General features: G+C 37.9%; 2 protein-coding genes across 6 annotated transcripts in view; one reads left to right on the forward strand and one right to left on the reverse strand.

Moving 5' to 3' along the window:
• Positions 1-15,326, forward strand: part of slc44a5 (solute carrier family 44 member 5) — a 29,816-nt gene extending 14,490 nt beyond the window's left edge. Inside the window, exons 3-22 of one of the 2 annotated variants that reach the window (XM_023340096.1) lie at positions 2,490-2,563; positions 4,480-4,564; positions 4,857-4,941; positions 5,047-5,160; positions 5,804-5,864; positions 6,485-6,608; positions 7,489-7,572; positions 7,846-7,958; positions 8,053-8,184; positions 8,283-8,382; positions 8,461-8,553; positions 8,710-8,797; positions 9,038-9,300; positions 9,563-9,657; positions 9,747-9,850; positions 9,963-10,036; positions 10,585-10,655; positions 11,591-11,679; positions 12,690-12,774; positions 14,352-15,326. In XM_023340096.1, coding sequence (XP_023195864.1) covers positions 2,490-2,563; positions 4,480-4,564; positions 4,857-4,941; positions 5,047-5,160; positions 5,804-5,864; positions 6,485-6,608; positions 7,489-7,572; positions 7,846-7,958; positions 8,053-8,184; positions 8,283-8,382; positions 8,461-8,553; positions 8,710-8,797; positions 9,038-9,300; positions 9,563-9,657; positions 9,747-9,850; positions 9,963-10,036; positions 10,585-10,655; positions 11,591-11,679; positions 12,690-12,774; positions 14,352-14,500 — 2,083 coding nt within the window. In that variant the 3' untranslated portion in view covers positions 14,501-15,326. Of the gene's footprint in view, positions 1-2,489; positions 2,564-4,479; positions 4,565-4,856; positions 4,942-5,046; positions 5,161-5,803; positions 5,865-6,484; positions 6,609-7,488; positions 7,573-7,845; positions 7,959-8,052; positions 8,185-8,282; positions 8,383-8,460; positions 8,554-8,709; positions 8,798-9,037; positions 9,301-9,562; positions 9,658-9,746; positions 9,851-9,962; positions 10,037-10,584; positions 10,656-11,590; positions 11,680-12,689; positions 12,775-13,020; positions 14,284-14,351 lie in introns of those variants that run through there. The other variant, XM_005795640.2, reaches the window with a different exon arrangement.
• A 1,035-nt stretch (positions 15,327-16,361) lies between these two features.
• LOC102234074 (LIM/homeobox protein Lhx8-like) lies at positions 16,362-23,170 on the reverse strand. Of its 4 annotated transcripts, none has more exons than XM_023339198.1 (9): positions 22,950-23,170; positions 22,184-22,252; positions 21,855-21,980; positions 21,577-21,698; positions 20,869-21,089; positions 20,571-20,674; positions 19,310-19,405; positions 18,673-18,850; positions 16,362-16,884 (listed from the first exon to the last, which is right to left on the reverse strand). In XM_023339198.1, the coding sequence occupies exons 1-9, from the start codon at positions 23,028-23,030 to the stop codon at positions 16,808-16,810; spliced, it is 1,074 nt and encodes a 357-aa protein (XP_023194966.1). In that variant the 5' UTR covers positions 23,031-23,170; the 3' UTR covers positions 16,362-16,807. The 4 variants fall into 4 exon arrangements, with proteins under 4 accessions (XP_023194966.1, XP_023194965.1, XP_023194967.1 ...); XM_023339197.1 differs by having other exon boundaries at positions 18,673-18,862; XM_023339199.1 differs by lacking the exon at positions 22,184-22,252 and having other exon boundaries at positions 18,673-18,862.
• Positions 23,171-24,377: the final 1,207 nt, after the last annotated feature.

Below are 24,377 nucleotides of genomic sequence, written 5' to 3' on the forward strand. Positions count from 1 at the left end.
CTCCACTTTTCTTTATGAGTTAGTCTTTTCTTTTTCTTACCTGACCAATCTTATCTTTTATCTTTAGTGCCAGTTTGGCAGGTTGCTGTGCAGGCATTTTCCAGTCCTCTTATTTCTCTGAATCCAACCCTCCGCATTACACATTACTGCGATGTGGCTGCTTGGAGGAACAGAGCACACTTTGATGTTGTTCTGACCCACAAGCTTTTCTTAATGAGAGCAGGGAGAAGAGTAACTCAGTGGTTGTCTTTTTTTTTTTGTTTGTTTGTTTTTTTCAGCCAGGCTGAATATGGTAACTTATGCAGTTACTACGCCATTTATAGGTTAGATGTTGTAAATGTTTACCATTTTAAACGTATAAAAACAAAATAATACAACAGATTAAACCATAAACAAATGGTTTATTTGTTTATGGTTTGTGTGTCACTGAGTCTATGTGTAGATTTTAAACATAAATCAAATTGTCTTTTTCATCACTTTTTTTCTTTATTCAGAGTGTTTTTTTATTTGTTGGTTCAGCTGCCCTGAACAGCTGCCACTCATGGATTTTTTTAAGCATGTAAAATATTGCTTATTTGAGCAAATCTCTCCTTTTTTTGGTCCAAATAATTTTGACAAAGCTGGGACAATCTGGCAGATTCCCACCACAATGGCTCCTGTTAAAAACCTGCCATCTGTGTCACTTTGGCTCCCGCAGAAAACCAGCCCTTCACACAGGATGCACACTCCAAAGTTTGCCACGTCACTCACGATGCTTCAAGTATTTTGTTTTTCTTTTGTTTTGTTTTTTGTCTTTTTTAGTTTTCAAGCAGAGTTCCTGCCAACAGGAAGTAGGAGAACGGTTTTGTTGATCTCTGTGCAAGTGACATCTGAGCAGATCTGAAGTTTTGGGAGTGCAGCCATGTTGGAATCTACTTGAAATATAACATAGCAAAGCAAAACTGTTTCACTCTCCACTTTTTATCAGCTTTTCTCCAGCACTGACCTTTATTTGCTTCAAAGGTGACTTTGTTTTAACATTCTAGTGCTGTGCTTGCTTTTTTCCTTAAAAAATGCAGTCCTGTCTGCATGTGGAGATGAAACAGACAAGAAATTCATGGAAACCTTGATAAAAAGACAGGAGAGGCACTTTCACCTGAGGATGTTTAGCTTTTAGATATTCTCCCTGTAATTTACCTCTGAGGTTGAAGAGTGATATCTTAGCTATTTACCATCGAGGATGGAGATGGATTTTAAAATTATGAATGCTATTTTCTCCATAGGAACCCAGACATTTATTTTTGGGGGAAAAAAAGATCTATCTTCTTTTTTAGACCCAGTATCTTGAAACACTTTTGGTGATAGAGTAGCATATTATCATTATAAACCTTATATTCTGTGTTTATGGCTGACATAAACATGCATAGCAGTGACCAATTTTGACATCATGTTTTTTCTTTTATGCTTAGATAAAATGGTCTACAGCTAATAGTGTAACTGGACGCTTTTTCAGAACTCAAAATGTTGTAAAAATTCAAAAACAAATGTCATGTTGGAAAATAATATGCTTGACCATATTATAATATTATAGGCATATACACAGTTATATTATTATAAATGCCTGTGTGTATTTCAGCTTTTATTCTTCTCTACATGGGTTTCTCCACTGGTGTTATCTCTACTAATTCTTTGTGAGGTGCAATAGAGTCTGTATGCAGCGATATAGTCCTGCAGAAAAAATAAGGACAATTCATTGCCCAAAGAGAGACTCAAAGGAAGTACTGTTGCATCTTTCAGCTTAGGCCTCCTATTGACCTTGGCTTTGAAAAGTGGAGGAGATGAGAGCCTCAAGTCAATTTCCCAAGCAGACGGCACCATGGGAAGGTTTTGAATTGTCCTTCGCTTGAATGGTGCCACTTGACACAGTGGGCTGGACTTTCCTTCATTCGCGAATGGGTGTATTACTTCCGAGCATCTGAATGGTTTTAAAATGGGCTAGCTGCACAACCCCTCACTGTGCAGGAGGGAGGGGAAGACAGCTCGTTATGCAGCAAGCCTATGAAAGAGCGAAAAAAAGACTTAGAGAGGATGCATTTCCTTTTTATCTCTTTTTTCATTTTATATATATATTTTATTTTTGGCAGACTGCTGTGAAGAGAGAGAAAATCTTCAAATATCTGTCTCTGTGCCGGTGGGACAGTTAACCCTTTGGGGAATTGGATTATCATCAGGAAGTTGGTTGAGAACTACAGCAGTTCTTTTGAAAGTGCAGTATAGAGATAATCCTCCCTTGCTATGTGTACATCAAATATTTGTAGAGCTGTAATTCACCTGCCATAAACCTACTACTGTGTAAGACAGTTATTATCAATAAATCCAGGGGCGCGTAAGTTGGTTTTCGTTTGCTCTTCAAAAATAACAGCAAATTGTCGGTTCACTGTAAAACTAAACTCCCTGTTTCGGGTTTTTATGTCCCTCTCTTTTATTTATGCTTGTGTTCTAATTTGCAGGAAGTGCACTGATGTGGTTTGCTGCATTATCTTTCTCATTGTTATCCTGGGCTACATCGCCCTGGGTACTGTCGGTGAGTTTCCTACATTGCTGGTGATTACATCACAAAAGCCCTGAATTAACAAGCTTGTTAATAACCCAAATATCTGGTTGTTTGGAGTGTAGTAAATTTAAATAAAACATCTTCACTCAAAGAATTTGAGTGAAGATGTTCTGGTCATGTCTTTACCTTTCAAAAAAAAAATATCACAAAATAATAGTGTGTTGTTTCAGTCAAGTTGTAATTATTTGTTTTAAAAAAGGATTTTATTTCTTTAATAGAGATACTTCAAAATATGACCTGGACTAATCCAAACATTCGCCTTGTCATTGTGACAAGATTGCCCAAATGTTTGCATCATCTACCAATCTAGCATTTTTCTTGAATGTACAGACTTATTCAGTAAAATAAAATATTATTTAAAAGTTAATTTATTTCAGCAACTAAATTGGCTACGTGAAATACATTATAAAGACAGACGTTTCGATGCTTTTATTTCTGCTAATTATGATAATTTTCTGCCTTGAGTTAGGGAAAGCACATTTAAAATAAAATCATCACATTAGGCCAATAAAATAACTTTTACACAGAAATATGCACGTAATGCACAGCTTAAAGATTATTTTACAAAATGTATTTTAATTCATCAAATGAGCCTCATCAGAACACACAAACTAATTTAGTGTTTACTTTGTCCATATATCTACCTACACATTTAAAAGACCTGGTTTTTGAGCAAGGCCTTTATTTTTGTTCTGCACTTTCTTGGAAAGAGACATTGGTGTTAGCAGCTTTTATGACAAACTTTAAGCTTGTGTGGTGCCTGGATGGTTTTTTGAACATCTATACCAGTTCTGTTTCATCTGATAGTAACACTTTGTCAGATGGTTAATACTTGGTAAAATTTGGTACTCTAACTTCTTTGGCCTGAAACGTCATTAAACTGACCTCGGCCCTACTAAAAATCATTGCACTGTATTTCAAAATTAAATGAACTCTAAACATTTTACTAAAAGCAGTGGTCAAATGTGCTGAACGATATCATAAGGCTCTGTGATGGTTACAAAAAACATGAGGTTACTCTACCACTTGCAAGGAGACACTTCCCCCAAACATATTAACAAGGGGGAGATGTAGGGAAAATCCGAGATAGAAACTGTGCACCTAATTTTTGTTTGTAAATCACTAAAGTCATGTGTTCATATGTTCATTGCACTTTGGAAAAGGTTTAAAAGTCTAATTAATAGTTTACATCACATGAGTCAAATTCAAAGCCCAGGGTCCAAATTTGGCCCGCCGTAGCTTTTTATGTGGCCCTCTAAACAATAACTCTCTCCAGTTTTTCACAAATCTGCAAAATTCACACAAAAACATCAACAGATCCCCATATTTTCCTAATTTGACTGACAATTTTTCTCAAAATTGGCCAAAAACCATTGGGTTTTATTATTCACCGATACAGTGAATAATAAAAAGTTACATTTAACATCAGACATCAGTGTAAATATCGTATAAATTCCTTCCAAATATATCTTAATTAGTACCACAAAATCTGTGATTTTGATTGCAAAAAACAGTCACAAAATCCTGGACGGACTGACCAGTTTGAAAAGATGTTCAAAATTATTTAATTTTAACACTTATTGAATGCTGGAATAGCTATTTATTGATATTTTAGCAAATGAATGGGTTTTATCAATACATTCTGGCACAATCCTATAAAGAACATTCAGATTTTTGATATGACCCAAAATGAAAATAAGTTTGACACCCCTGGCTTAGATTATATAATATGACAACAGTCCCCAACAATCCTGTCAGCGACTGTGTAGGACTTCCTTTAATCTTTATTAACTGTCATGTAATTTGTTGCTTTCTAGCTTCTGAAAAGGCAGGTAGTGATCGTACCAGTGGCATTTGAAATGAAAAGCTGTCGTTTCTTTTCCTAGCCTGGTTCCACGGAGACCCCAGGAAAATCATTTCTCCAACTGATAGCCAGGGCCAGTTTTGTGGCCAGACGGACACCTCAAATTCGTGAGTTACAATACATTTGCCTTCAAAAACTGACATTACAGTGAAATAATTATGATGTCCATGTTGCCTGTCAGCTTCTCATTGTTATCTTTACGCTCTAAATAGACTACAGCACAGTACACAAGAGATGATTTGTGATTAATCCTGATAAGTCTTAATACACAGAGCACAGCATGTGTTTGTTTTTCTGTGTATGTGTGCCTAAAGACCTGCTTAGAAATTGTCGCTCTGCAATAGACTTTTACATCTCTAATCTAAATACCCTCTTTGTCTGTGTCTTCTTTGTTTGCAGAAATAAAAACATATTATTCTACTTCAATATGCTGAAATGTGCCAGTCCTGCAGTTTTAATTAACCTCCAGTGCCCTACAACTCAGGTACGAGACTGTCCGGTAGAGCGTTGTACAAAACAAAGCATTTTTCTCAATCTTTCCTTCAAAACAGGTGAAGTTTATCCTCAAGAGATGTGTTTTCTCCCTCAGCTCTGTGTCTCCAAGTGCCCTGACAGATTTGCCACGCTATCGGAAGTTTCAGTTAACAAGAGCTGGGAATATTACAGGCAATTCTGCAAGCCTGGGTTTGTGTTGGGAAGTAAGGTAGGAAATAGTGACCGATGTTTGTTATATTCTTCCCACAAACTGATTTATAGTTGAAACCAAACAATTTATTTTCCACCTAAAGTCTGTTTCTGTAGGCTTTTTCAGCGTCAACATGAATATTTTTTAATATGATTTAGGTTGTTAACGTTTCATGTCTGCAGTTATGTACTAAATAACTTATGTACATAGCTTTGATAGACTAGAGGAAAAGAGTCAGCCTTTACTCATGCTCACCTCAGCTGTGTTCTCTCGACTGACAGCAGCTCAGTGCTAATGACGTTCGCATGACGCTGTGTAAGGTGTTGTGTGGGAGCAAAAGACACCACACTCAAACTGTTTGGAACTGAATCATCATTTCCCTTCCCAAATCATTTCGAGTGTGAATATTGTTCATTTCTGTCAGAACTGAACTTCAGGTTTCGCTCAGGATAGATTATGATGGCAAAACCTGTTGGTCTTCTTAGTGTTTAATTGGTGGTGTGGAAAGTTTCTGTACAGCATCCAAAGAGATTTTGTTTAACCATGAGCCCTTGAAAATTATAGTAGCAATTATTGTACTTAAATCTCTCTTTAAAACAAACGATTGGTCGATGACTGTTATGTATTTTGAGATGTGTTGTCTCGTCTGTTACTCTTTCAGTCAGTTGCAGAGGTTATTCGAGATGAAGATTGCCCTCTAATGCTTGTGCCAAGCAAACCAAGTAAGTGAAGAAATGAGTACGTACTTGTCTGGTGTCCCAGCCACATTGCCAACAAAAAAATTGGAGTTTGTCTGAATCACTTCACAACAGACTTTTTTTAAGTTAATACACGGCAAGACTAGCCAACAGACTTCGACCGAAAGAAAGTTTTGTTTATACTGTTCATTGCAAATATGCAAATTAAACATGATTACCTCTCAGAAGCTGCTTGCTGTATCCTTGATGACCTGACTCAGGGTCAAAGATGTACGGTTGTACAATTGTATGTCTTTTTGCAGCCATTTTCACGTCAGCACAGAGTTGTTGGCTTGGTCATCACCATGCTATTTGCATAACAGCGGTGTAGCTCTAAAACAACTCATTTTCAAAGGAGCTCAAAATAGGCAGAACCAAGCAGGTGAAATCTCATCTGAGAATAATTTTCTGCAAAACATGTAACATTTTGCTTTTTTTTATGTTGTTCTATTGCCTTCTGGGATATTCTTGTTATTTTCTACTAAAAAATAAACTTCTTGATTGAATGAAAGTAATTTTAAAACTAAATCTTCCAGGAATATGACAGGTTTTGGGCATAACAGCAAATACAAACGTTTAATGTTTCCTTTCCTAATTTCCTTCAGTACTACAGCGGTGCTTTCCTGAGTTCAAGTCAAAGGAGGGATTATTAACTGTTGCAAATCAGACCACCTTCAGAGACCCTCGCAACAACACGTGGACTGTCAACGATCTCAGAGATGCTGCTATGTAAGATCTGCTTCCTGCCAGCCTGAATCTTTGCCTTTGTCTTTCAGAAAACTAGATTAAGGTTAAATTTCACTTGCATCTGCAACACAAAGTAACTTACATTGACTACCCCTCTGTGTTTGCAAACACTTACTCTCTGTCACTCTCTGCTTGGTCATTAAGTTAAAAATAAAAATTCTTATTTTTCTGAAGTCTTTTTTGTTATTTTATACCCAGGGCTATACTTTTTAAATAATGGAAAAGGGTGTAGTGCCCCCTTCTGGTCATTCTTTGCAACTCTTCAACATTAAAAAATCTTCTATGTACTGTGTGTTTACTTTTGATGTTATTAAACATCATAAGTATTTTAATTCTAAAAGTTACTACAATATTCACTGAAATCTAAGTAAGTGATATCACAAACATCTGAAACCAGGTATGCACAGTACATGCGCTATAAAAAATGACGTAATTTTTGTAATAATTTAAAAAGAACTTTTTTTTTTTTTTTTCAAAATCAAAAGTTTTCATACATTTTCCCAGTATTTAGTTTTCACTTGGACGTTTGGTTTCATCTTGGGGGCATGCTGCACATTTTCCATCAAAATATATAAAATCTGTGGGAGACAATTCTTCTCGACTATGGCTGCATCCTTCTGTGAACAGTTATTTTAACTGGCCTTTCAATTGTTTTATTGGCCTTTTCCAAATAGGTTAAAGTCAAGGTAGTCTGAGTGGATGTAAACTTCTCCTGATTGAAAAAAAACAATCTCTAAACCATTCTACATAGTAAATTTCATACAACAAACACTAGTAAACTAGTAATATATAGGTTGCAAACCTGGTCTTCAAATGTGTTGTCTCCTCTTTCTCTCTCTCATACATTGTTACTTTACAACAGGGGAATAGCCAGTCTGCTGAATGCCAAGGAAATTGGCGTAAAGATCTTGGAGGATTATGCAAATTCCTGGGTATGGATATTAATGTAAGTATATAATGTAGTAGTATGTTTTATGTGACAGTTTCTTGTAAATTCTTTAAGGAAAAGTTTTTACTGTTCACTTGTCAAATATTTGGGCATATTCTGCTATACACAGTGACCTATCTATATACAGTGACTTGCAAAAGTATGCTTGTACTGTGCTTTGGACAGGCGAAGATGTAATCCCATCTGAAAAGGCTGCCACAGATGACTGGCAGCCTCTGGCGTAGTAGTGTTTGCTTTTTCTCATGCCATCCTGTCTCTGTGTTGCCACAGAGGCCTGGGAATGACCATGGTGTTCAGTCTGAGCTTCATCCTACTGATGCGCTACATTGCTTGTGTGATACTGTGGCTCATGATTTGTGGTATCATCATTGCAGCTGGCTATGGTGAGTGTGCACAACTCAAAAGCATCTGAAAAGTTTTACTTCTAGTTATGATAAATGTTCTTACGATGGCTTCATTTTTTTTTGTAATTTTCAGGTGGCTGGCGGTGTTACAAAGAGTATGTTCTTCTGTTAGAAAAACCAGATACAAATGTCGCCATCTCTGATATTGGCTTCCAGACAGATCTCAGCATTTACCTTGAGATGAGCCAGACGTGGCTCGTTTTGAGTACGTTACAAACAACTCCCATACTTGGCGGCACATGCGTTAGTACCGAAGGTGGTAATGAAGACCAGATGAAAGTGTCTGTTTTGTTTGTGTTCTAGTGATCCTGCTTATTTTGATTGTGGTTGTCATCGTTCTTATGCTGATTTTTCTGAGAAAGAATCTAAGCATCGCTTTTGCACTAATGAAGGAAGGAAGCAGGTGAGTGTGACTATAAACTTTAACCAGTAAACTGTGTATCTCTACCTTATTTCATACAATGTTTGATGTTGTTTCTAGGGCCATCTTTTACATCATATGTACTCTCTTCTACCCGATCGTCACCTTTTTTCTTCTGGCCATCTGCATAGCCTACTCTGCTGTCACAGCAGTGTATCCTTTATTTTACGTGTTATATATACATGTGAAATTAATTAACTTTTCAAATATATTCAAACTTTTTCAGATGCCCGTTATTTTTGCTCTGTGTGGTATTTATAATTTAGTTGAGAGTTATTGGGTTTGCTGCCTTATCTGGTGTTCCCTCAGCTTCTTGGCCTCTTCAGGTAATGCCATCTACAAGGTGACTTCCCCTGATGATAAGTGCATTCATAGAAACCTCACGTGCAGTCCAAAGGTTAGACCCACACACTCGCACACGTCAGATTAGCAGTGTGAGAAATGAATTGTTTGTGTCAATAGGTTTTACTATGCCTTTCTACTTTGCAATAGTTTTTAGTTAAAGGATTCCTATGCAACTTAGTCAGACAATGTTTAGTAAATACAGGATTGCTGCAGATGCATAGTGATGCTATTCAAAAATCATGTTCTGAGCGTCTCACTAAATACCAAATTCTCCTCTGTTTCTATGTTTTAGACCTTCAGTCAGACCAACATAGCCAAAGAGTGCCCTGGAGCACAGTGCATGTTTGCATTTTATGGTGGAGAGACTGTATACCACAACTACATCATCCTCCTCCATGTTTGTAACCTGTTTGTGTTCCTCTGGCTGGTCAATTTTGTCTTGGCCTTGGGAAAGTGCACTCTGGCAGGGGCATTCGCCTCCTACTACTGGGCCAAGAGGAAGCCGAAAGACATCCCTACCTGCCCTGTTTACGCTTCGTTCAGCAGAGCCATGCGGTAGGTTTCAGACGCACTTTGAAGTAAGCTAATAACATTGTGTATAAATCTATATTTATATGCTTGTGTACTGTGGTAAAGAGTTGCAAATGTAAAATAAAAATCTCAAAAGTGGGAAAAGATTAATGGTTTAGGTATTTCACTGTCAATACAACATAGAAAAAGATGAATCCTCTGATGAGAAGCTGCTTGGTTTTGATCATTTCTGTTCCAGTGTTAAAATTAATCGCAGCTAAATGTTTTTTGTTTTCTTTCTGCACAGTTACCACACGGGTTCTCTAGCCTTTGGTTCTCTACTCCTTGCTATGGTGCAGATGATCCGAATTGTTCTTGAGAACCTGCATCTCAAATTGAAACGCAAGTTTGAACTCTTTAACAAACCGGCATTCTTACTCTGAATAAAATGAACAGTTATTTCAAATAAAGTGATGTTGTTGGCTTCCCAGGTTCTCAAAGTTGTATGAGTCGGTTCCTGCTTCACTGCCTCAAGTGCTGCTTCTGGTGCCTGGAAAGATTCATCAAGTTTCTTAACACAAATGCATACATTATGGTAGGTCATTTCCCTGAGCACTGTTTGTTAATTTGTCTGCTGGGGTTATAGCTGTTGTTGGGCCATGCTTTTACTCATGTGCCTAACTAACCACATGCTTTGTCACCAACAGATAGCAATATACGGGCACAGCTTTTGCAAATCTTCCAGGGACGCGTTTGATCTCTTGATGAGGAATATTTTGCGGTGTGTACCTGCGTTAGCTTTCTATTTGTTCCAGCTCTCTAGAAGCCATTTTACTCGTCAGCAAATACAGTGGCTTGCAAAACTATTTTGCACCCCGCACTTTTCAGTTTTTTATTTGTAAAAAAAAAATGTTTTGAATCGTGTATAATTTTCTCTCTACGTCACAATTGTATACCACTTTGTTTTGGTCTTTCACATAACATTCCTTTCCAATGAAATATATTTATGCTTGTGGTTGTAATGTGACAAAATGTGGAAAAATTCAAGGCGTCTGAATACTTTTGCAAGCCACTGCAAGTGTCACAGTTCCTTTTAAGTTGGTTCTTTTTTTTTCTTTTCAGGCAACTAAGTTAAAAAAAAAAAAAAACTATATTAGAAACTACATTGATTTAACGATGATGTAAAGACACCAATTAAATATTCAAGAGAGTGCGCAACTTTTGCAGTTATTTTCATCCTTACTATGTAATGGTGCTTAGAATAACAAATCTGTTTTGAAAAGTCCTCTCCATCGCTTTGATATCTTTGTTTTTATTTTTCTTCTGAAGGGTGGTTGTCTTAGATAACCTCATCACCTTTCTGCTGTTCATAGGAAAGCTGGTCATTTCAGGAGGAATTGGTAAGTTTTCCTTTCATTTGACTTCTGTAAATAGTAGCACGTCAAAATCTGCTTCAAATTCCTGTTCTATTTTTGTTCTTTTAAAGACATTGTTTCACTTTAAGGGTAATTTTATTCAGTTCAGTTTGATACTTTTAATCAAACATAAATCACATTTATTTTGGCCCAAATTAAGTACCTCTACATAGAATGCCTTGCAAAACGTATCTGTGCATCCTGAATTTTTTAGTTCATATTGTCCAAAAGCAAACTTCAGCATAACTGTCAGCTGGATTTTATGTTATAAACCAGCACGAAAAAGTTCACAACTTTAAATGGAAGGAAAATGTCCCTTGCTTTCTTTTTTTTTTTTTTCTTACAGATAAAAATCAGAAAGGTTTGGCTTGAATTTTATTTAGTTGCTTATGTCCCTAAATGAATTGTATTGTATTGATTTCGCTTGACAATCTTAAGACCGAGGTTTTCCCTTGTTCTGGTGCGCCTTTTCTTGTCACATTTCTTTTTTCCACTCAATTTTCTGATAATATGCTTGGATACAGAACATTGTGAACAAACAGCTTCTTCAGCAATGAGCTTTTTGGGGATTTCCATCCTTGTGAAGGGTGTTGATCATTTTCCTCAGCAAATACAAGTAAGCCAGTCAGAGTTGAAGGAAAGAAAACTTGACAGCAAAATGACTTAATCAAGACTGAGGCAGAAGTTCACAGCTAAATTTAAATGGGAACCTGTAGTAAGACTTGAAAGTTTTTGTTCGCAGAGGCTTTCTGTCTTGTCTGACTGAGCTGCAAAGAAGAGGGGAGAAAATGTTGGATTCTGGACATACTAATCAAATAGTATTATTTTACCTGTATCTTTTTAACACGTTCTGTAGACTTTATCATTTAGAAATAAAATATGACATACACTTGGACAAATTTACATCTTTGTTTTTTCAGGGGTCCTTGCATTTCTCTTCTTCTCTAAAAGAATACCAATTGTTCAAGATATGGTACCTCAACTAAACTTCAACTGGGTCCCCCTTCTGGTAAGAAGTTAAAGTGTCATTGTAAGGCAAATGAATGCAGTTTAACTCCCACTGATTAAAGCTATAGGCTTAGAATGAGTCATTTTTCTAAATTTAACTTGGCAAAAGGAATTATTTGCATGAATATTAGCTGAACTTAAAAATAACACATTACATTTAATTCAGCATATGCATGTGTATGTGAGTTAGAGAATGACTGAATGTAGTGTGAAGTGCTCTGGGGTCCTTTGGACTTGATAAAACCCCAAACAAGTACAGGTCATTTCATTAGCATTAGGGTGTGCTGCTGAATGTAGTTTTCTTAAGGTAGACAGATATTGTACCCCAACAAAAGTGTCTGCAGGGTAGTGTTAATGTGTTGCTCTGATACCCCATTGGCTGCTGTAAGGTTCTGACAGCACATCAACCTAAAACATCCATAACTTCTTTATTTGTTGTTTAGATGTTATCTAATTGTAGAATTGACTCTACTCGTAGAGACAGTTTTCAATAAACTACCGTCTTGCTCTTTGTGTTCGTGTTTACATGCAGGGCAGTTTGTTGAAGAGTTAGGCTAAGGCTAGAATATTTAGTCTGTTTTATTAGTTAGCTAATTTGGCTTGTAATGTATTATACAGAAAAAAAGCTGGAAAAAAACTGTAATTCAAACATTGGGTAACATTAAGTGGACACACAAGAAGACGAAGCAACCAATACAGTCCCTCTTAGCAAATCATTGTAAAGTATATAAAAACTCTTATATAATATAAACAAATGATGTAATCAAAATATTGTGCGTTACCTATGACAGTTTTGCAAGCTGTGAACACATTAAACTTGTGATTTAAATCATTGGCTGCACAATACATGATAGTGTGTCTGATATAACAACAACTCCTTTGGGCAAGGAGAACTGAATTTAGTTAGGAACTCACTATTCAACGAGGGCCCCATTCTGACCAAATCTGACCCATTCTGTTGTTTGTTGCATAAAAACAAAAGACTAAACATCTTTTGATTTTTTTTTTCAGACGCTGATAATTGGGTCGTTCATGATCTCAAGTGGCTTTTTTAATGTTTATGCCATGTGTGTGGACACGCTGTTCCTATGCTTTTGTAAGTATGCAGTATTTTCATAAACTTCAAGCGTATCAGCTGTAGATTATGTGTGGGATGCAGGAGATCTACGAAGCTACCTCTAAATGACTAAAAGGCATTCCTATTTATTCACTGTTCCACCTTTGACTATTCTGCTTTTATTTACTTTCTCCACTAAGCTTTTACCTTTCTTTCTCCTTCTATCTCTCTTGCTCCGCTCACCTGCCTCTGCTGTTTTCCTTCTGTGCTGCGATACGGTCTCAGGTGAGGACCTGGAGAGGAATGATGGCTCTTCTTCCAGGCCCTACTATGTATCTCCAGGCCTGCACAAGATCCTCCGCAAAGGAGAGGAGCGTGCTAAATCGAGTGCTTCCTCCTGAGCGATGTGCCGATTTCTTTCCTGAACTTTTGATTCTGACTCACTTCTCCATATCTGCTTTGTGTGTGGAGGTTCTGCAAGTTCTTGAGGGCTAAACATCTAAATTGGATGCAGGGATGACCTGAACATGAAAGGACATGTAAACAGTTCAGGTCCCAAAGCACAGTGGACCGAAAAAAAAACACTTGGCCTCACTTCCTCTCATGAGCCAGTTCAGATACTTGCCTTTTTGTCTTCTATGCTTTTCTTCATGTTTCTCTGTATTTTCTGCTGACCTCTGCCTTACTTTGAGGATGCACATCAATATACAGGATGGATGCACAAGCGGAGACACATTTTTTTTTTTTTTTGTAAACCCAAACAAACATGGGGACCTTAAATTGTACAGATGCCACTGATGGACTATGATGTAAAGCATCACCCTGAACAGTGTTGGACTTCTGGGGCACTTTCTTATCGCACTTTGGTCTTTTGGTGTGAAATCATGATCTGTTTGATTCACCTACAGTAAAGGAATCGTGTGTTTAATTTACTGCCTGCAGCATGACTATTTTGCTGTTGTTTCCCACATTTCTTTTTAGGTGATTTTCATCCTTGATAATAGTAAACACAAATCCGAATATGATTTGAACACTACACCCAGCTAAACTCTTATTTTCAGTTCACCACACAATCATTTCATTTCAGTTAATACCCCCTTGTATGTACTGTAACACAAAAGACTTTGTGGGAGGTTAAGACTTTAACATAAATTTTATGGTTATTGCTTAAAATCTGGACAGAGCCTGAGTATCTTCAGGACATGTGATTGCAGCCGCTAGTTTATGTGCCTAGTTGTCAAAAAAAGGAATAAAACAAATGTTCCTCCTTCTGTAATTTTAGACTTAACACCAGGAGTTTTTGGGATAAAGTTTATAAAAGGATTTCAAAGCCATTTTTGGTAGTCTTTTTATTTGTATTATTATTATTATTGGATTATTGGATGTTCAGATGTTGTGCTGTTTTAATATTCAGTATAATACACACGTCTGTCTGAAGGTTAATCTGTGTTTCGGTTTTGTACAGGACTTCTTTTTTTTTTTAACTTAATGAAACAGACGAAAATGTGATCATTTCTTTTTGAATAAACATAAATGGATGACGTATCACCATGTAGAGGTTTTAATTTTTAACGTGTTACATTATCACAAATGTCTTTAATATTGTCTCGCCATAGTGTGTGATCTGGAGGTGAACAACGGCACGCCAAGCAAGCCCTACCACATGACCCCAAACCTGATGAAGATCTTCCAGAAAAGAATGATTGTAGAAACGCTGGAAAGACCGTCGACACCATTGCGCGTAGTTACAAGAAGAAGAAGATGAGGCGGTAAACTGTCAAATATCAGTATGACTGGCATGAGCTTCTCTAAAAGAATAATAATTTGATTCAGACTCTGCAAGTTTACACCAAGCCTAAACCCTTTAAGTAGATAGCTGTCCTTGGCCATCTGCTATCAAATTATTATTACTAATTCTATTATTTACAGTTGCAGTCAAGTTTCACTGAAGGTTTCTTGTGGAACAACAAATTTCTTTATTGGGACTGCAGTAACCTCAGCTTTTGTTGCACTTTAAGCTCCTGTAGTTTCCAGTTTTTGCCATGTGAGGGAGCCAGTAATCTTTCATGCCATATTCTGTATGTACTACTGGTGAACCATAAATGCACTGCTGACCTTATAGCTCAAAATATGTCATGATATTGTCCTAAGGATGTGTAAGGTAACGTTTTTATGAATGACATTGTTTACATTTTTGATGATTGTTTTATCTTGTCCTATTTTATTGCTTTTTTCCTGGTGCTGATATATAGGTATGCAAATGTGTGAACTAGAGAAAAATACATTAAAGTTAATGAATGTTAACTATTATGGGCTATAGAAGATGCTAGAAATGATTAAAGATTTCACAAAGGCTTATTTTTTTACAAGGAGACATGGCTTTTCTCAGCCAGCTGACATCCTTACCAAACTGATGCCACTTTAAAAATCAGCTGAATGCTGTAAGCCACTTGCAGTACAACCAACCTTTTTTTATTGCAACTGCAGTAAAGTATATCTAAAACTGTGAATATTTTACACAACTTTTCAAAGTCTGATACTATTCTTTCACTGCATCCTAAAAGGAGCTGCTGACTTACTCACGTAGGAGCTCTGAGCCCAGTTCAAAGCAGTTTCCTCCCATCTATGTGCTAGATGTAGTTGGAAGTTCATTTGTTTAACTGTGTTTGATTGTAAAACCCAGTAAGAGGCATCTTTTTATGCCTTTACCCTTTGAGACTAATTCTAGAAAAGAGAGTAAGATGTAAAGTTTCATGTCCGTTATTTTTTGGAAAAACGTTGAATAAATGAGCATCTTAGCTGTCCTCTGAGTCTCAAAACACTCTATTCTGCTTAATTTCTTTCTTATCGAGGGTGGACTTACGCATCTGTTATTTAAACGATTTTAATCTCTGACTCTTTGAAGTCAACTCACGTTTGTGAGTCTTTGCCTTGAGTGTGTGTCACACATAAGAGCCTGCCCACCTGGTACCTCAGAGTGACAGCGCTGCCAGACTTTACACACCCACAGCACCCGTTTGAGCTGAACACGCCGGGACATGAAGCCGTTCAGTAAAAGCACAACAACAATTCTTGTGGATGAGGAACAGGACAAACGAAGCATGTAGCATCTCAGTGGGGCATGGCGCACATGTGACATGTTGTCATTTCGGTGTTGCGCTGAATAGCGGCTACACTCCCAGTTAAATCGCATATCTCTCTTTGTTGTTGTGCATGTAGCTGGGACTTAGTCTCATTCCCACCGGGGGGGAATACTTCAGCTCTGATAAGTGTTGGAAAACTCTTGTTTTTATATGCCCTCCGCTCCCTCCCACGTCTGAAAATAAGATTCTTTTGGTCAACCACAGTCTGCAAGTAGATACAAGCAAATCCTCCCTGCTGGTAAAATTGGACTCCGTTTTCTTTCAAATACTCTTCAAAAGTAAAAATTGTGAAGATGCAGAGCTCTGAGGTGTCTGATGTGAAGAGTTTAAATGTCTGTAATGTGCAGAATTGAAATTCTAGAATTGCATGCGAAAATGTTCTTGTAGGATTCATAAGCTAATATGTTTTGTAAAACAATAAAATGTGCTGTGCAAAGATGTCAACACAATTTGTAGGTTTTCAATCATTTCCTTGAGGTTTGTGAAATTAGTTCTTTATTCTTGAAACAGAAACTTCACATACAATAAATTAAATTGCAACATTTATACAAAACAAATTCAGGTTCACCTTCATACGGAGTTTAGAGCCTTTTGCCTTACACATGGAGTAGCACAGTCAGACATTGTCACCAACAATATAAACAAATATACTGCCATGTGTCACAGCTCTATGAGGTACACTGAAAACTTTGCATTTCCACATTATACAGTACACAGAGGACTGTAAGTCATGGTCTTCAACAGTGTTTTGTTTTTTAATACCAACATGGAAGGATGAATTTCTTGAAGTTTAAATGATGTGATGAACATCAAATCAGATTTACCTTTAGCATCAAAATACTGCATCTGGTTATGGAGAAGAAATGCTGGTGAGGTCTGAAGCTGTGTGTGGTGTAGGCGTGTGTGTGTGTGAGAGAGAGAGAGAGCAGCTAGGCGTGAGACACAGGCAACGAGGTCATGGCGTGGGCAGGCAGCAGTGGCTGAAACATGGAGGGAGGAGAGTGTACTGCAAACAGAAAACGGAGTCTGAGTTATTACTACCGTCACATCATTAAGGTGCAGGTTTGTTTGTGAAGTAATAAAAACACAATCATGATATTTCACACCTGTTTTAATCTGCAGTTTTGGGGCAAGAGTATTTATATATCTATAATAACACAACATCAACAATTTGTTTAATTTGCTTGAGTGATTTAATTCAAAAAGGGAAAATCTTCTTCAGTTTCATTACACGGAGTGAAATTGCTCATTCTTATTGTTTTGATAATTGTGGCATACAGCTGATGAAAACTCAGGTTTCCATAGCAGACTAGTAACAAATGTTTGGTCATGGCGAACACAATCATGGAGACAACTGCTGACATGCCAGCTGTCAGATACACTATCAGATGTGTGGCAAGCCACAAGGATCATTTCTACAAAAGCTAGTTGCTAACAGAGGGCTGTATCCAAGCATAATATTGGAAAGTTGAGTGGAAAAAAAACAATTGGCACAACCGGGAGGACTACAACCTCGAAAGATTTGTGGAGCAAAGCCCACAAAAGTTAAAGAAGGAAACCCTAACAGACAAGAGAGGAAGTAGTGTTGCTCATGGACCTAGAATCCACTTTTAGATACAATGAAAGTTTTACATTTAATTTAGATCCCAATGTTTGGAGGAACAGAGGAGAGCCACAGAATCAAAGTCACTTATGAGCCACTTTCACGTTTCCATAATCAGTTATGAGCCGAGTCACCTTCTGGTAGCCTCACTGTGCTTTATTAAGTAAAATGCAGCTGACTTGGAAGTTTTAGACAATTTTTATGTTTACCTCTGCTGACAAGCTTTAATAGATAGCTTTGATAGCACATTTATAGCTTTAACTCCTTTTTCTGCAGGACTTAGATCTTGCCCACACTGCTAAAGTAGCGATGCATGGTATGACTGTGCTCGACTGGCCAGCAAACTGGCTTGATCTGAAGTCCAGGGAGAATCTGCGGCGTATTGTCAGGAGGAAAATCAGAGACACTAACATGCCAGACGAGCTGAGTGCCGCTATTAAAGCAACCCGGCCGTCCTGAGCACAAACTCATCGTCTCCATGTCGCCAAGGACTGATGCAGTAATTCATGGGGAAGTACTGAGTGTATAGACTGTTCAGTTCAGTTGGCCAGCTGTAAAATTAAAGCCTATGTTATATCTGAGACATAAAATTATGTCTTAATAGTAACTGTAAGCCATAATTATCAAAATCAACATTGACATCTAATCTGATGTTTATTTATTTATTTATTTATATTAGATGTGTCTCCCTTTCCACCATGTTTAGCATTTTTATTTACTTAAGATTAAGCTTGCATTTTTCCTTTTTATAAGCATTCTTGTTTTCTGAGTTTTCACAACCAGAAATAAAACAGAGGCGCACATTTTAGTAGAAATAGAACAGTATAATATCAAATTTTGTTTTTGTAAAAAACAAAACTACAACTCATCAATCATTATTAATTATTATTATTATTATTAGTAGTAGTAGTAGTAGTAGTAGTAATAGTACTAGTGTTGCTAACACTAGCAATACTAACAATTGATTTTAATTTTTCTTAAGATAGCCCCATTATTTGACTATTGAGTGCCATTAATGAGAGATACTTAAAATATTTATCGGTAATAAATACAACAATCACCTTTGACCATGATCATACAAGACAAAAACACATATAAAAGGCGCTAGTAAAAAAAAAAACTCAGTTTTTCGTCAAATGTTTAAAGTGTTGTTATTGTTTTTCTTGTTTAAAAAAAAAGCCTTGTTCTCACTGTCAATGAAGGAGTGCAGCGCTGAGAGCATTGAGCCTTCTGGGCCACCGTAGGCTGTGTACTGCAGCTCTTCAGGGGTTGGGGTGGGCTGGGACAGGCGGCCGCTCTGCAGGGAGGCCATGGGGGAGCTCGAGGTGTGATTGGGGCTCACGTGCTTTTTGTGGCGAGCTCGGCAGTTCTGGAACCAAACCTGCATTACAAATCACATTGATAATAAAAATAATAACTGCATTATAACCAGAAATAGGACAACTATATCGTCTCAAATGACAAAGACCAGCATCCCTGGCATCTCACGGTAGGAACCACCAGACAAGCTCACAATAACAGAACCATAATTTTGAAAAAAAAAAATCACTAAAATGTCTATGTAGAAAGGAAGATTCAACACAAACAAATATGACTGAGATATGCCTGACCTAAAAGACAGAAGAGATTTGAATCATCGTATTCAGCATACAGCTGGAGAACATATAGTTTTCAGTCAGAGAGTAAAAAGTAACACTAACCAAGCAGCTATGCAAATATAAATCCACTCGACACACAATGCACCGTCACCAAGCTCAAAACCCACGTATGTTTCTACCAGCCAATATCTCGCAATCATGCGTGACGTGTTTTGTCTTTGTGCACCAACCTGTATGACTCTTCGACTGAGGCCAGTCTGCTCCGCCAGCTTCTGCAGAGTTTGAGCATCAGGGTTGTTGTCCTGAGCGAACTGAGCCTGCATCACCTGCATGTAAACAAGCAGAGGAAAGTCACTTCTTGTGTGGCCTGACAGAGCTGTGCTGCTGTGTTTGGCAAAAGCCCCTTCAGCTGTCTCCACTTGTCTTAAATGCATTGCAAACAGGAGGAAATTGATAAAAAAAATTTATTGTTAAGCTTATATTAGGTGAGAAATAGATGCGATTTGTGGTAACTTGTTGCATTACATAAATGTTTGGAACTCTCGGTTCATTCATAATAACTGGAAATGTCCAGAGTGAAAGCTGGCTAACGGTACTAGGAGGTTTGTTAGTTTATCGTTTGCTTGAAGATTACGGCTGTTTTAATAATCGATACTGAAAACAATTATTAATATCTGTCTTTGGTATTAACAGTCACTCTGTTCGTATGCCCCTCTTCAACTTTTATACAGGACCTAATGTTTTGTTCACTGCACTGACTGGATCAATACCAGTTTTAAGTTCTCTTTTAAGTCTGACCTGCTGACAATTTATTTTGATTTCTGACAACTATAAAGGGCCAAAATGTTATTAGATGTGAACGTTTTGAATTTAACAGAAAAAGAAGAAACTACTATAGCATAAGCATCAAAACATATGTCCCATCTGAAATATATAGGGATTTTGAATTTTTCTGTGAAATTCAAAAAAGGGGCATCAAAATTAAAACCAGGGTGTGTAGGAGGTTAGGTTTTGGTTTTAATGCATTTAAGGAACAGGCAAAAACTATTTATTATAGATTTGATTTGCCAATTAAAGGAATAATTTCAGATTCCTATCCCTTGACCAATATTTTGGTGCCTCTCTCACGTAAACATTTGTCAGTGAGAAGCTTTGGCTCATAAAATGTAAAACAATCAATTAAATAAAAATAAAAGGGGTCTGATGCAGGCCTCCCATTTTAGCCATAGTTGTAAGAAGAAGCAAACCTCAGATGATTTACTTTATTATTTTTAATTGGGCTGAAGATATCAATTTGCTTATTTTTCTCAACAAAATAAAAGAGCAAACCTAAAATTTTGCTGTTATAGCAACAGGGGGGGCGGGGGGGAGCTACTTAAATATTACCTGAACGAATCTTTTGAATGAATTTGCTCAGAAAATAAAATACTGAATCGAATTTTTTTTTAAATTATTATTAAGCTACTTATTATTTGTTGTAATCTTACAAACCTGCAGCTGGTCGGCTGTGAAGCTGGTTCGAGCTCTTTTGGATGGTTTCGGCTGATTGATTTCTTGTTCCGTTGGCACGGCTCCCTCCATATTAACACTGTTTCCTGCAGCAGAAGGCTCTCATCAAGACCATCCAAATAAGACTATCTATTATCCGATTACATTACACAACTTTTTTATTCTTTCTTTCTTTTTTTTTTTTCTTTTTTCTTTTACCCTGGCGGATACAAAAATTCTGTAGTTTAGCAGAGCTTTCCCTTTTGGTTGGAGGCATCGCGCTCCGCTGCGGCCCGCTCACCTTTTTCCACGGCCCTCTTGAGGTTGTCCAGCATGCAGTCGTAATGGACCCTGCAGAGCACTTTGCCCTCCACCAGGGCGAACTCCTCCCCGGTGGAGAGCTGCCTCTTGCAGGAGAAGCAGGCGAAGCAGGCCAGGTGATAGACGTTGCCCTTGGCCCTGCGGACCCAGTCTGTGGAGTGGATGTTCCTGCCGCAGCACGCGCACCAGGTGCCGTATCGTCTGCAAAAGAAGCGCTCGAGTCACTCACAACTCCGAATGACGCCACAATTTTTTTGTGTGTGTGACAGTTTTATGACTTTATTATTTTTTTTTTAAATATTATTTCTGCAAAATAACAGGATATGCTAATAAGAGTCGAATTCTGCATCCTTACAGGACATTTATTTATTTATTTTATTTTAATAGTTTTAATTATGAACACATTTGTTGAGATCTCTGATTTATTAAAAATGCAAACAAATAAAAAATGTTTCGGCATTATTATTATTATTATTATTATTATTATTATTATTATTATTATTATTATTATTATTATTATTATTATTATACAAAGACAAGTTAAGGTGCAAATTCTCTATGTAACATGCAATACAGATCGAATTTTTGTCAATGTATTTTTGTTGTTGTTTTTTCCCCCCCCAATAATTAGGATTTTCCCCGACTGTAGAATGAAATCTACAACATTTCAAAAGGTGAGCGCGCATACCTGAAGTAATCCAGTTTGCAGAAAACCTCCTTCTCCTTGATGTAGCAGCTCGCGTGGCTGCCAAGCGAGGTCTGGCACACGCTGCAGGAGAGACAGCGCACATGCCAGCACAAGTCGTTAACCTAAAGCAAAGATGCGATGAATTAGGAGGAGACGCGCTGTCTGAATTTGTAGATAAACGCCGCCGCAAAACAGCAAAAGCAATGGGGGAAAAAAATGCAAAGACGGATATGAAACCTCGAGAAAAGTTTCTTTATTTGTTTGTTTGTTTCTTTCACCTTCAATAAATATTTGTCCACTATCTCCTCGTTGCAGTTGGCGCACACGCTCCTGCCCAGCAGAGGCGCGGAGGCCATCGCCGGCGGAGATGAAGTGTCTTCATCCAAAACTTCCACTGGCGCGCCCTGAGGGAGATCATCACAACACGGGTTAGGAAATTACGCACAGGAACGCCGCGGCTGCAGCCCAACCAGCTCCTGAAAACTTTTTACATTTATATTAGATTTGATATATTTTCTTTCTTTTTGCTCGAGGCTGTAACCAAACTCTTAACTCTAAGCGTGCACGTGTTTTATCACCCTGAATCGGAGTGCGTCTTCCAGCCTACCATCATGTCCTCGGCGCACTTGTCCGGCAGCTCCCCGTCTCCCTTGCAGTCCTCACACATGACGAGAAGCTGCGCGACAAGAGGAGGATGTCGGCGTGTGAGCCTTAAATGCCCCCCGCACCTTCCCATAAATATCATGCCTTTCACCTTTCACCATGACAACGCGCGCGGCGATTATAGAAAACCACAATGACATTTAGGAGAGAAAGATAGCCATCACTTACAAAAACAGACAACACTTGAGCCGGCACTTATCGCCCGTGCATTTATGTTCTTGAGTTTCAGAATTTGTGATTCGGCAATAATAATAATAATAATAAAAATAATAATAATCTAAAAAAGAGAGAGAGAGAGAGAGAGAAAGAAAGAACTGCAGGTTAAGCCAACCAACAGACCCGTTTCACGCATCAATCAGGAAACCAGCGCGAAGTCTGGCAGAAAAAAAAAGGAGGACTGATTTCTTTAATAACAGCAATTAAAAAGAGCTTAAGTTCGCCACAAACGTTCTACCCGGAGCAACCAAAAGGTGAAGAGGTCTCATTAACTACTTGAGTTTTAATTGCAGAATTCAAGGGAGGGGTAATTTTCTTTGACATTTCTTCAAATTGTGAAAATACCGAGCTGTCATGCTACAGTGGAAGGCCGGGCTTCATAATGACACACCAGAGCTCACTCTGGATTAATTGGGCAGAGCAATTTCCACTAATATTTATTCCGCGACACCCGGCTGCAGCGAAGCAGAGGGAGAAGTAAGTCCTGCGCTCACCTCGCCGTTGGACAGCAGAGATCCTCTCTCGCTGTCGTTCACAGCGCAGCATTCCACTTTGACTTCACTTTTCCAGCGCATGTCTGCGTCCAGCAGGGAAAAAAAAAAAAAGAAAAAAGATCGGCTTCCCAAAAGTTAGGAGCGTTCTCTTCTTTATTTATTTCTCTATTTCTTTTTTCTTTTCCTCTTTGCTTCTTTCTTTTTTTGTTCCTTTCTCTTTTCCTTTCTTTCCTTTGTTTCTTTCTTTCCTTCTTCCCTTCTTTCTCTCTCCTGCTGGTCTCCTGTGTGTTTCAGTCTGTCACTCAGTCTCCTCCGAGCAGTTTGTGGAGGGCGGATCATAATTCATATTTGCTCCTGGCCGCGCCTCCATTTCGAAAATAAGCTCCTTGTGTGGTTTTTGATGTTTCCGTGGAAGGAGCAAAAAGACCGACTCCAAAGTCCAGTCTTCTGGACTGGGCTTTCATCCTGGAACCGAGCCCATCAAGTCTGACTAAAGTCCCTGTTTCTGTTGAAAGCAAGCATGCCCACAGCATGATGCTGCCACCACCATGTTTTAAGGTATGGATGGTGTTTTCGATCTTTGTTTTCCACCACCCAATACATTTTGTGTGCGGAACAAAAAATTCATCTTTATCCTCTCCTGAGCAGATCCTCTTCTTCCACATGCCAGCTGTTCACCAGTGATAGGCGTGTCAAAAGATTCCCCCAGCTGAGCTGTGACTCTTTACAGCTCCTCCAGAGTTACCGTGAGCCTCTTGGCTGCATCCCTGACTTGTCATGTCTTGAACGGTTGTGTTATTTTTTTTTCCACTTTCAGATAAATTGAACGTGGCCTAGAATGTATCCACAATGGCCTCCAGCATCTATCTGCTGTATTCCTTGGCATTCCTTATATTGGTTGTTCTTGTTGTTCTCTAAACCACTGATAGTTAGTGGCACTGGATTTTATTTCCAGGAGATCAAAATAGAGGGGGCCAAATATTAAGCCACAACATGTTTTTTCCCCCATGTTTAATTGTAGAAAGTTGTGAAATCTATGTAATGTTTTCTCTCCAATGCACAACTTTGTGCTACTTTTTTAGTTAAATATCACTCGTGGATCTAACACAGCAAAGGTTTGAGGTACTTTTGGAAGGCACTGAACACTTATGCAATGACATTCCCAGACGTTGAATGTTAAGAGGCTGTAAGATTCTGAGGTAGTTTTATATTTATTTCAAAGAATTTCACAGTACGTTATTTAATGCTATGTCACAGTGAGTCGTATGGAGAACATATAATTATCAAATAACTGGTATATTCATAAACATTAAGTTACTCACAGCAGTTCATTTGTTTCAACAACATGCTTTCAATGCAGCCTTTATTTCTTCTGATGTACTTAAGTTATCCAAGTACAGTGAAATGTTCAAAAGACTGGGTTCTTTA

The sequence above is a fragment of the Xiphophorus maculatus genome, chromosome 9, assembly GCF_002775205.1.
Source record: "Xiphophorus maculatus strain JP 163 A chromosome 9, X_maculatus-5.0-male, whole genome shotgun sequence".
Taxonomy (NCBI): domain Eukaryota; kingdom Metazoa; phylum Chordata; class Actinopteri; order Cyprinodontiformes; family Poeciliidae; genus Xiphophorus; species Xiphophorus maculatus.

Coding starts and splice junctions, on each gene's coding strand:
- LOC102234074 (XM_023339197.1), bottom strand. CDS start 23,030: ATGCGCTGGAAAAGTGAAGTCAAAGTGGAATGCTGCGCTGTGAACGAC. Junction 20,675..20,868: donor CAAGAGGGCCGTGGAAAAAG/GTGAGCGGGCCG, acceptor CTTCTGCTGCAG/GAAACAGTGTTAATATGGAG. Junction 19,406..20,570: donor TCACAGCCGACCAGCTGCAG/GTTTGTAAGATT, acceptor GTTTACATGCAG/GTGATGCAGGCTCAGTTCGC.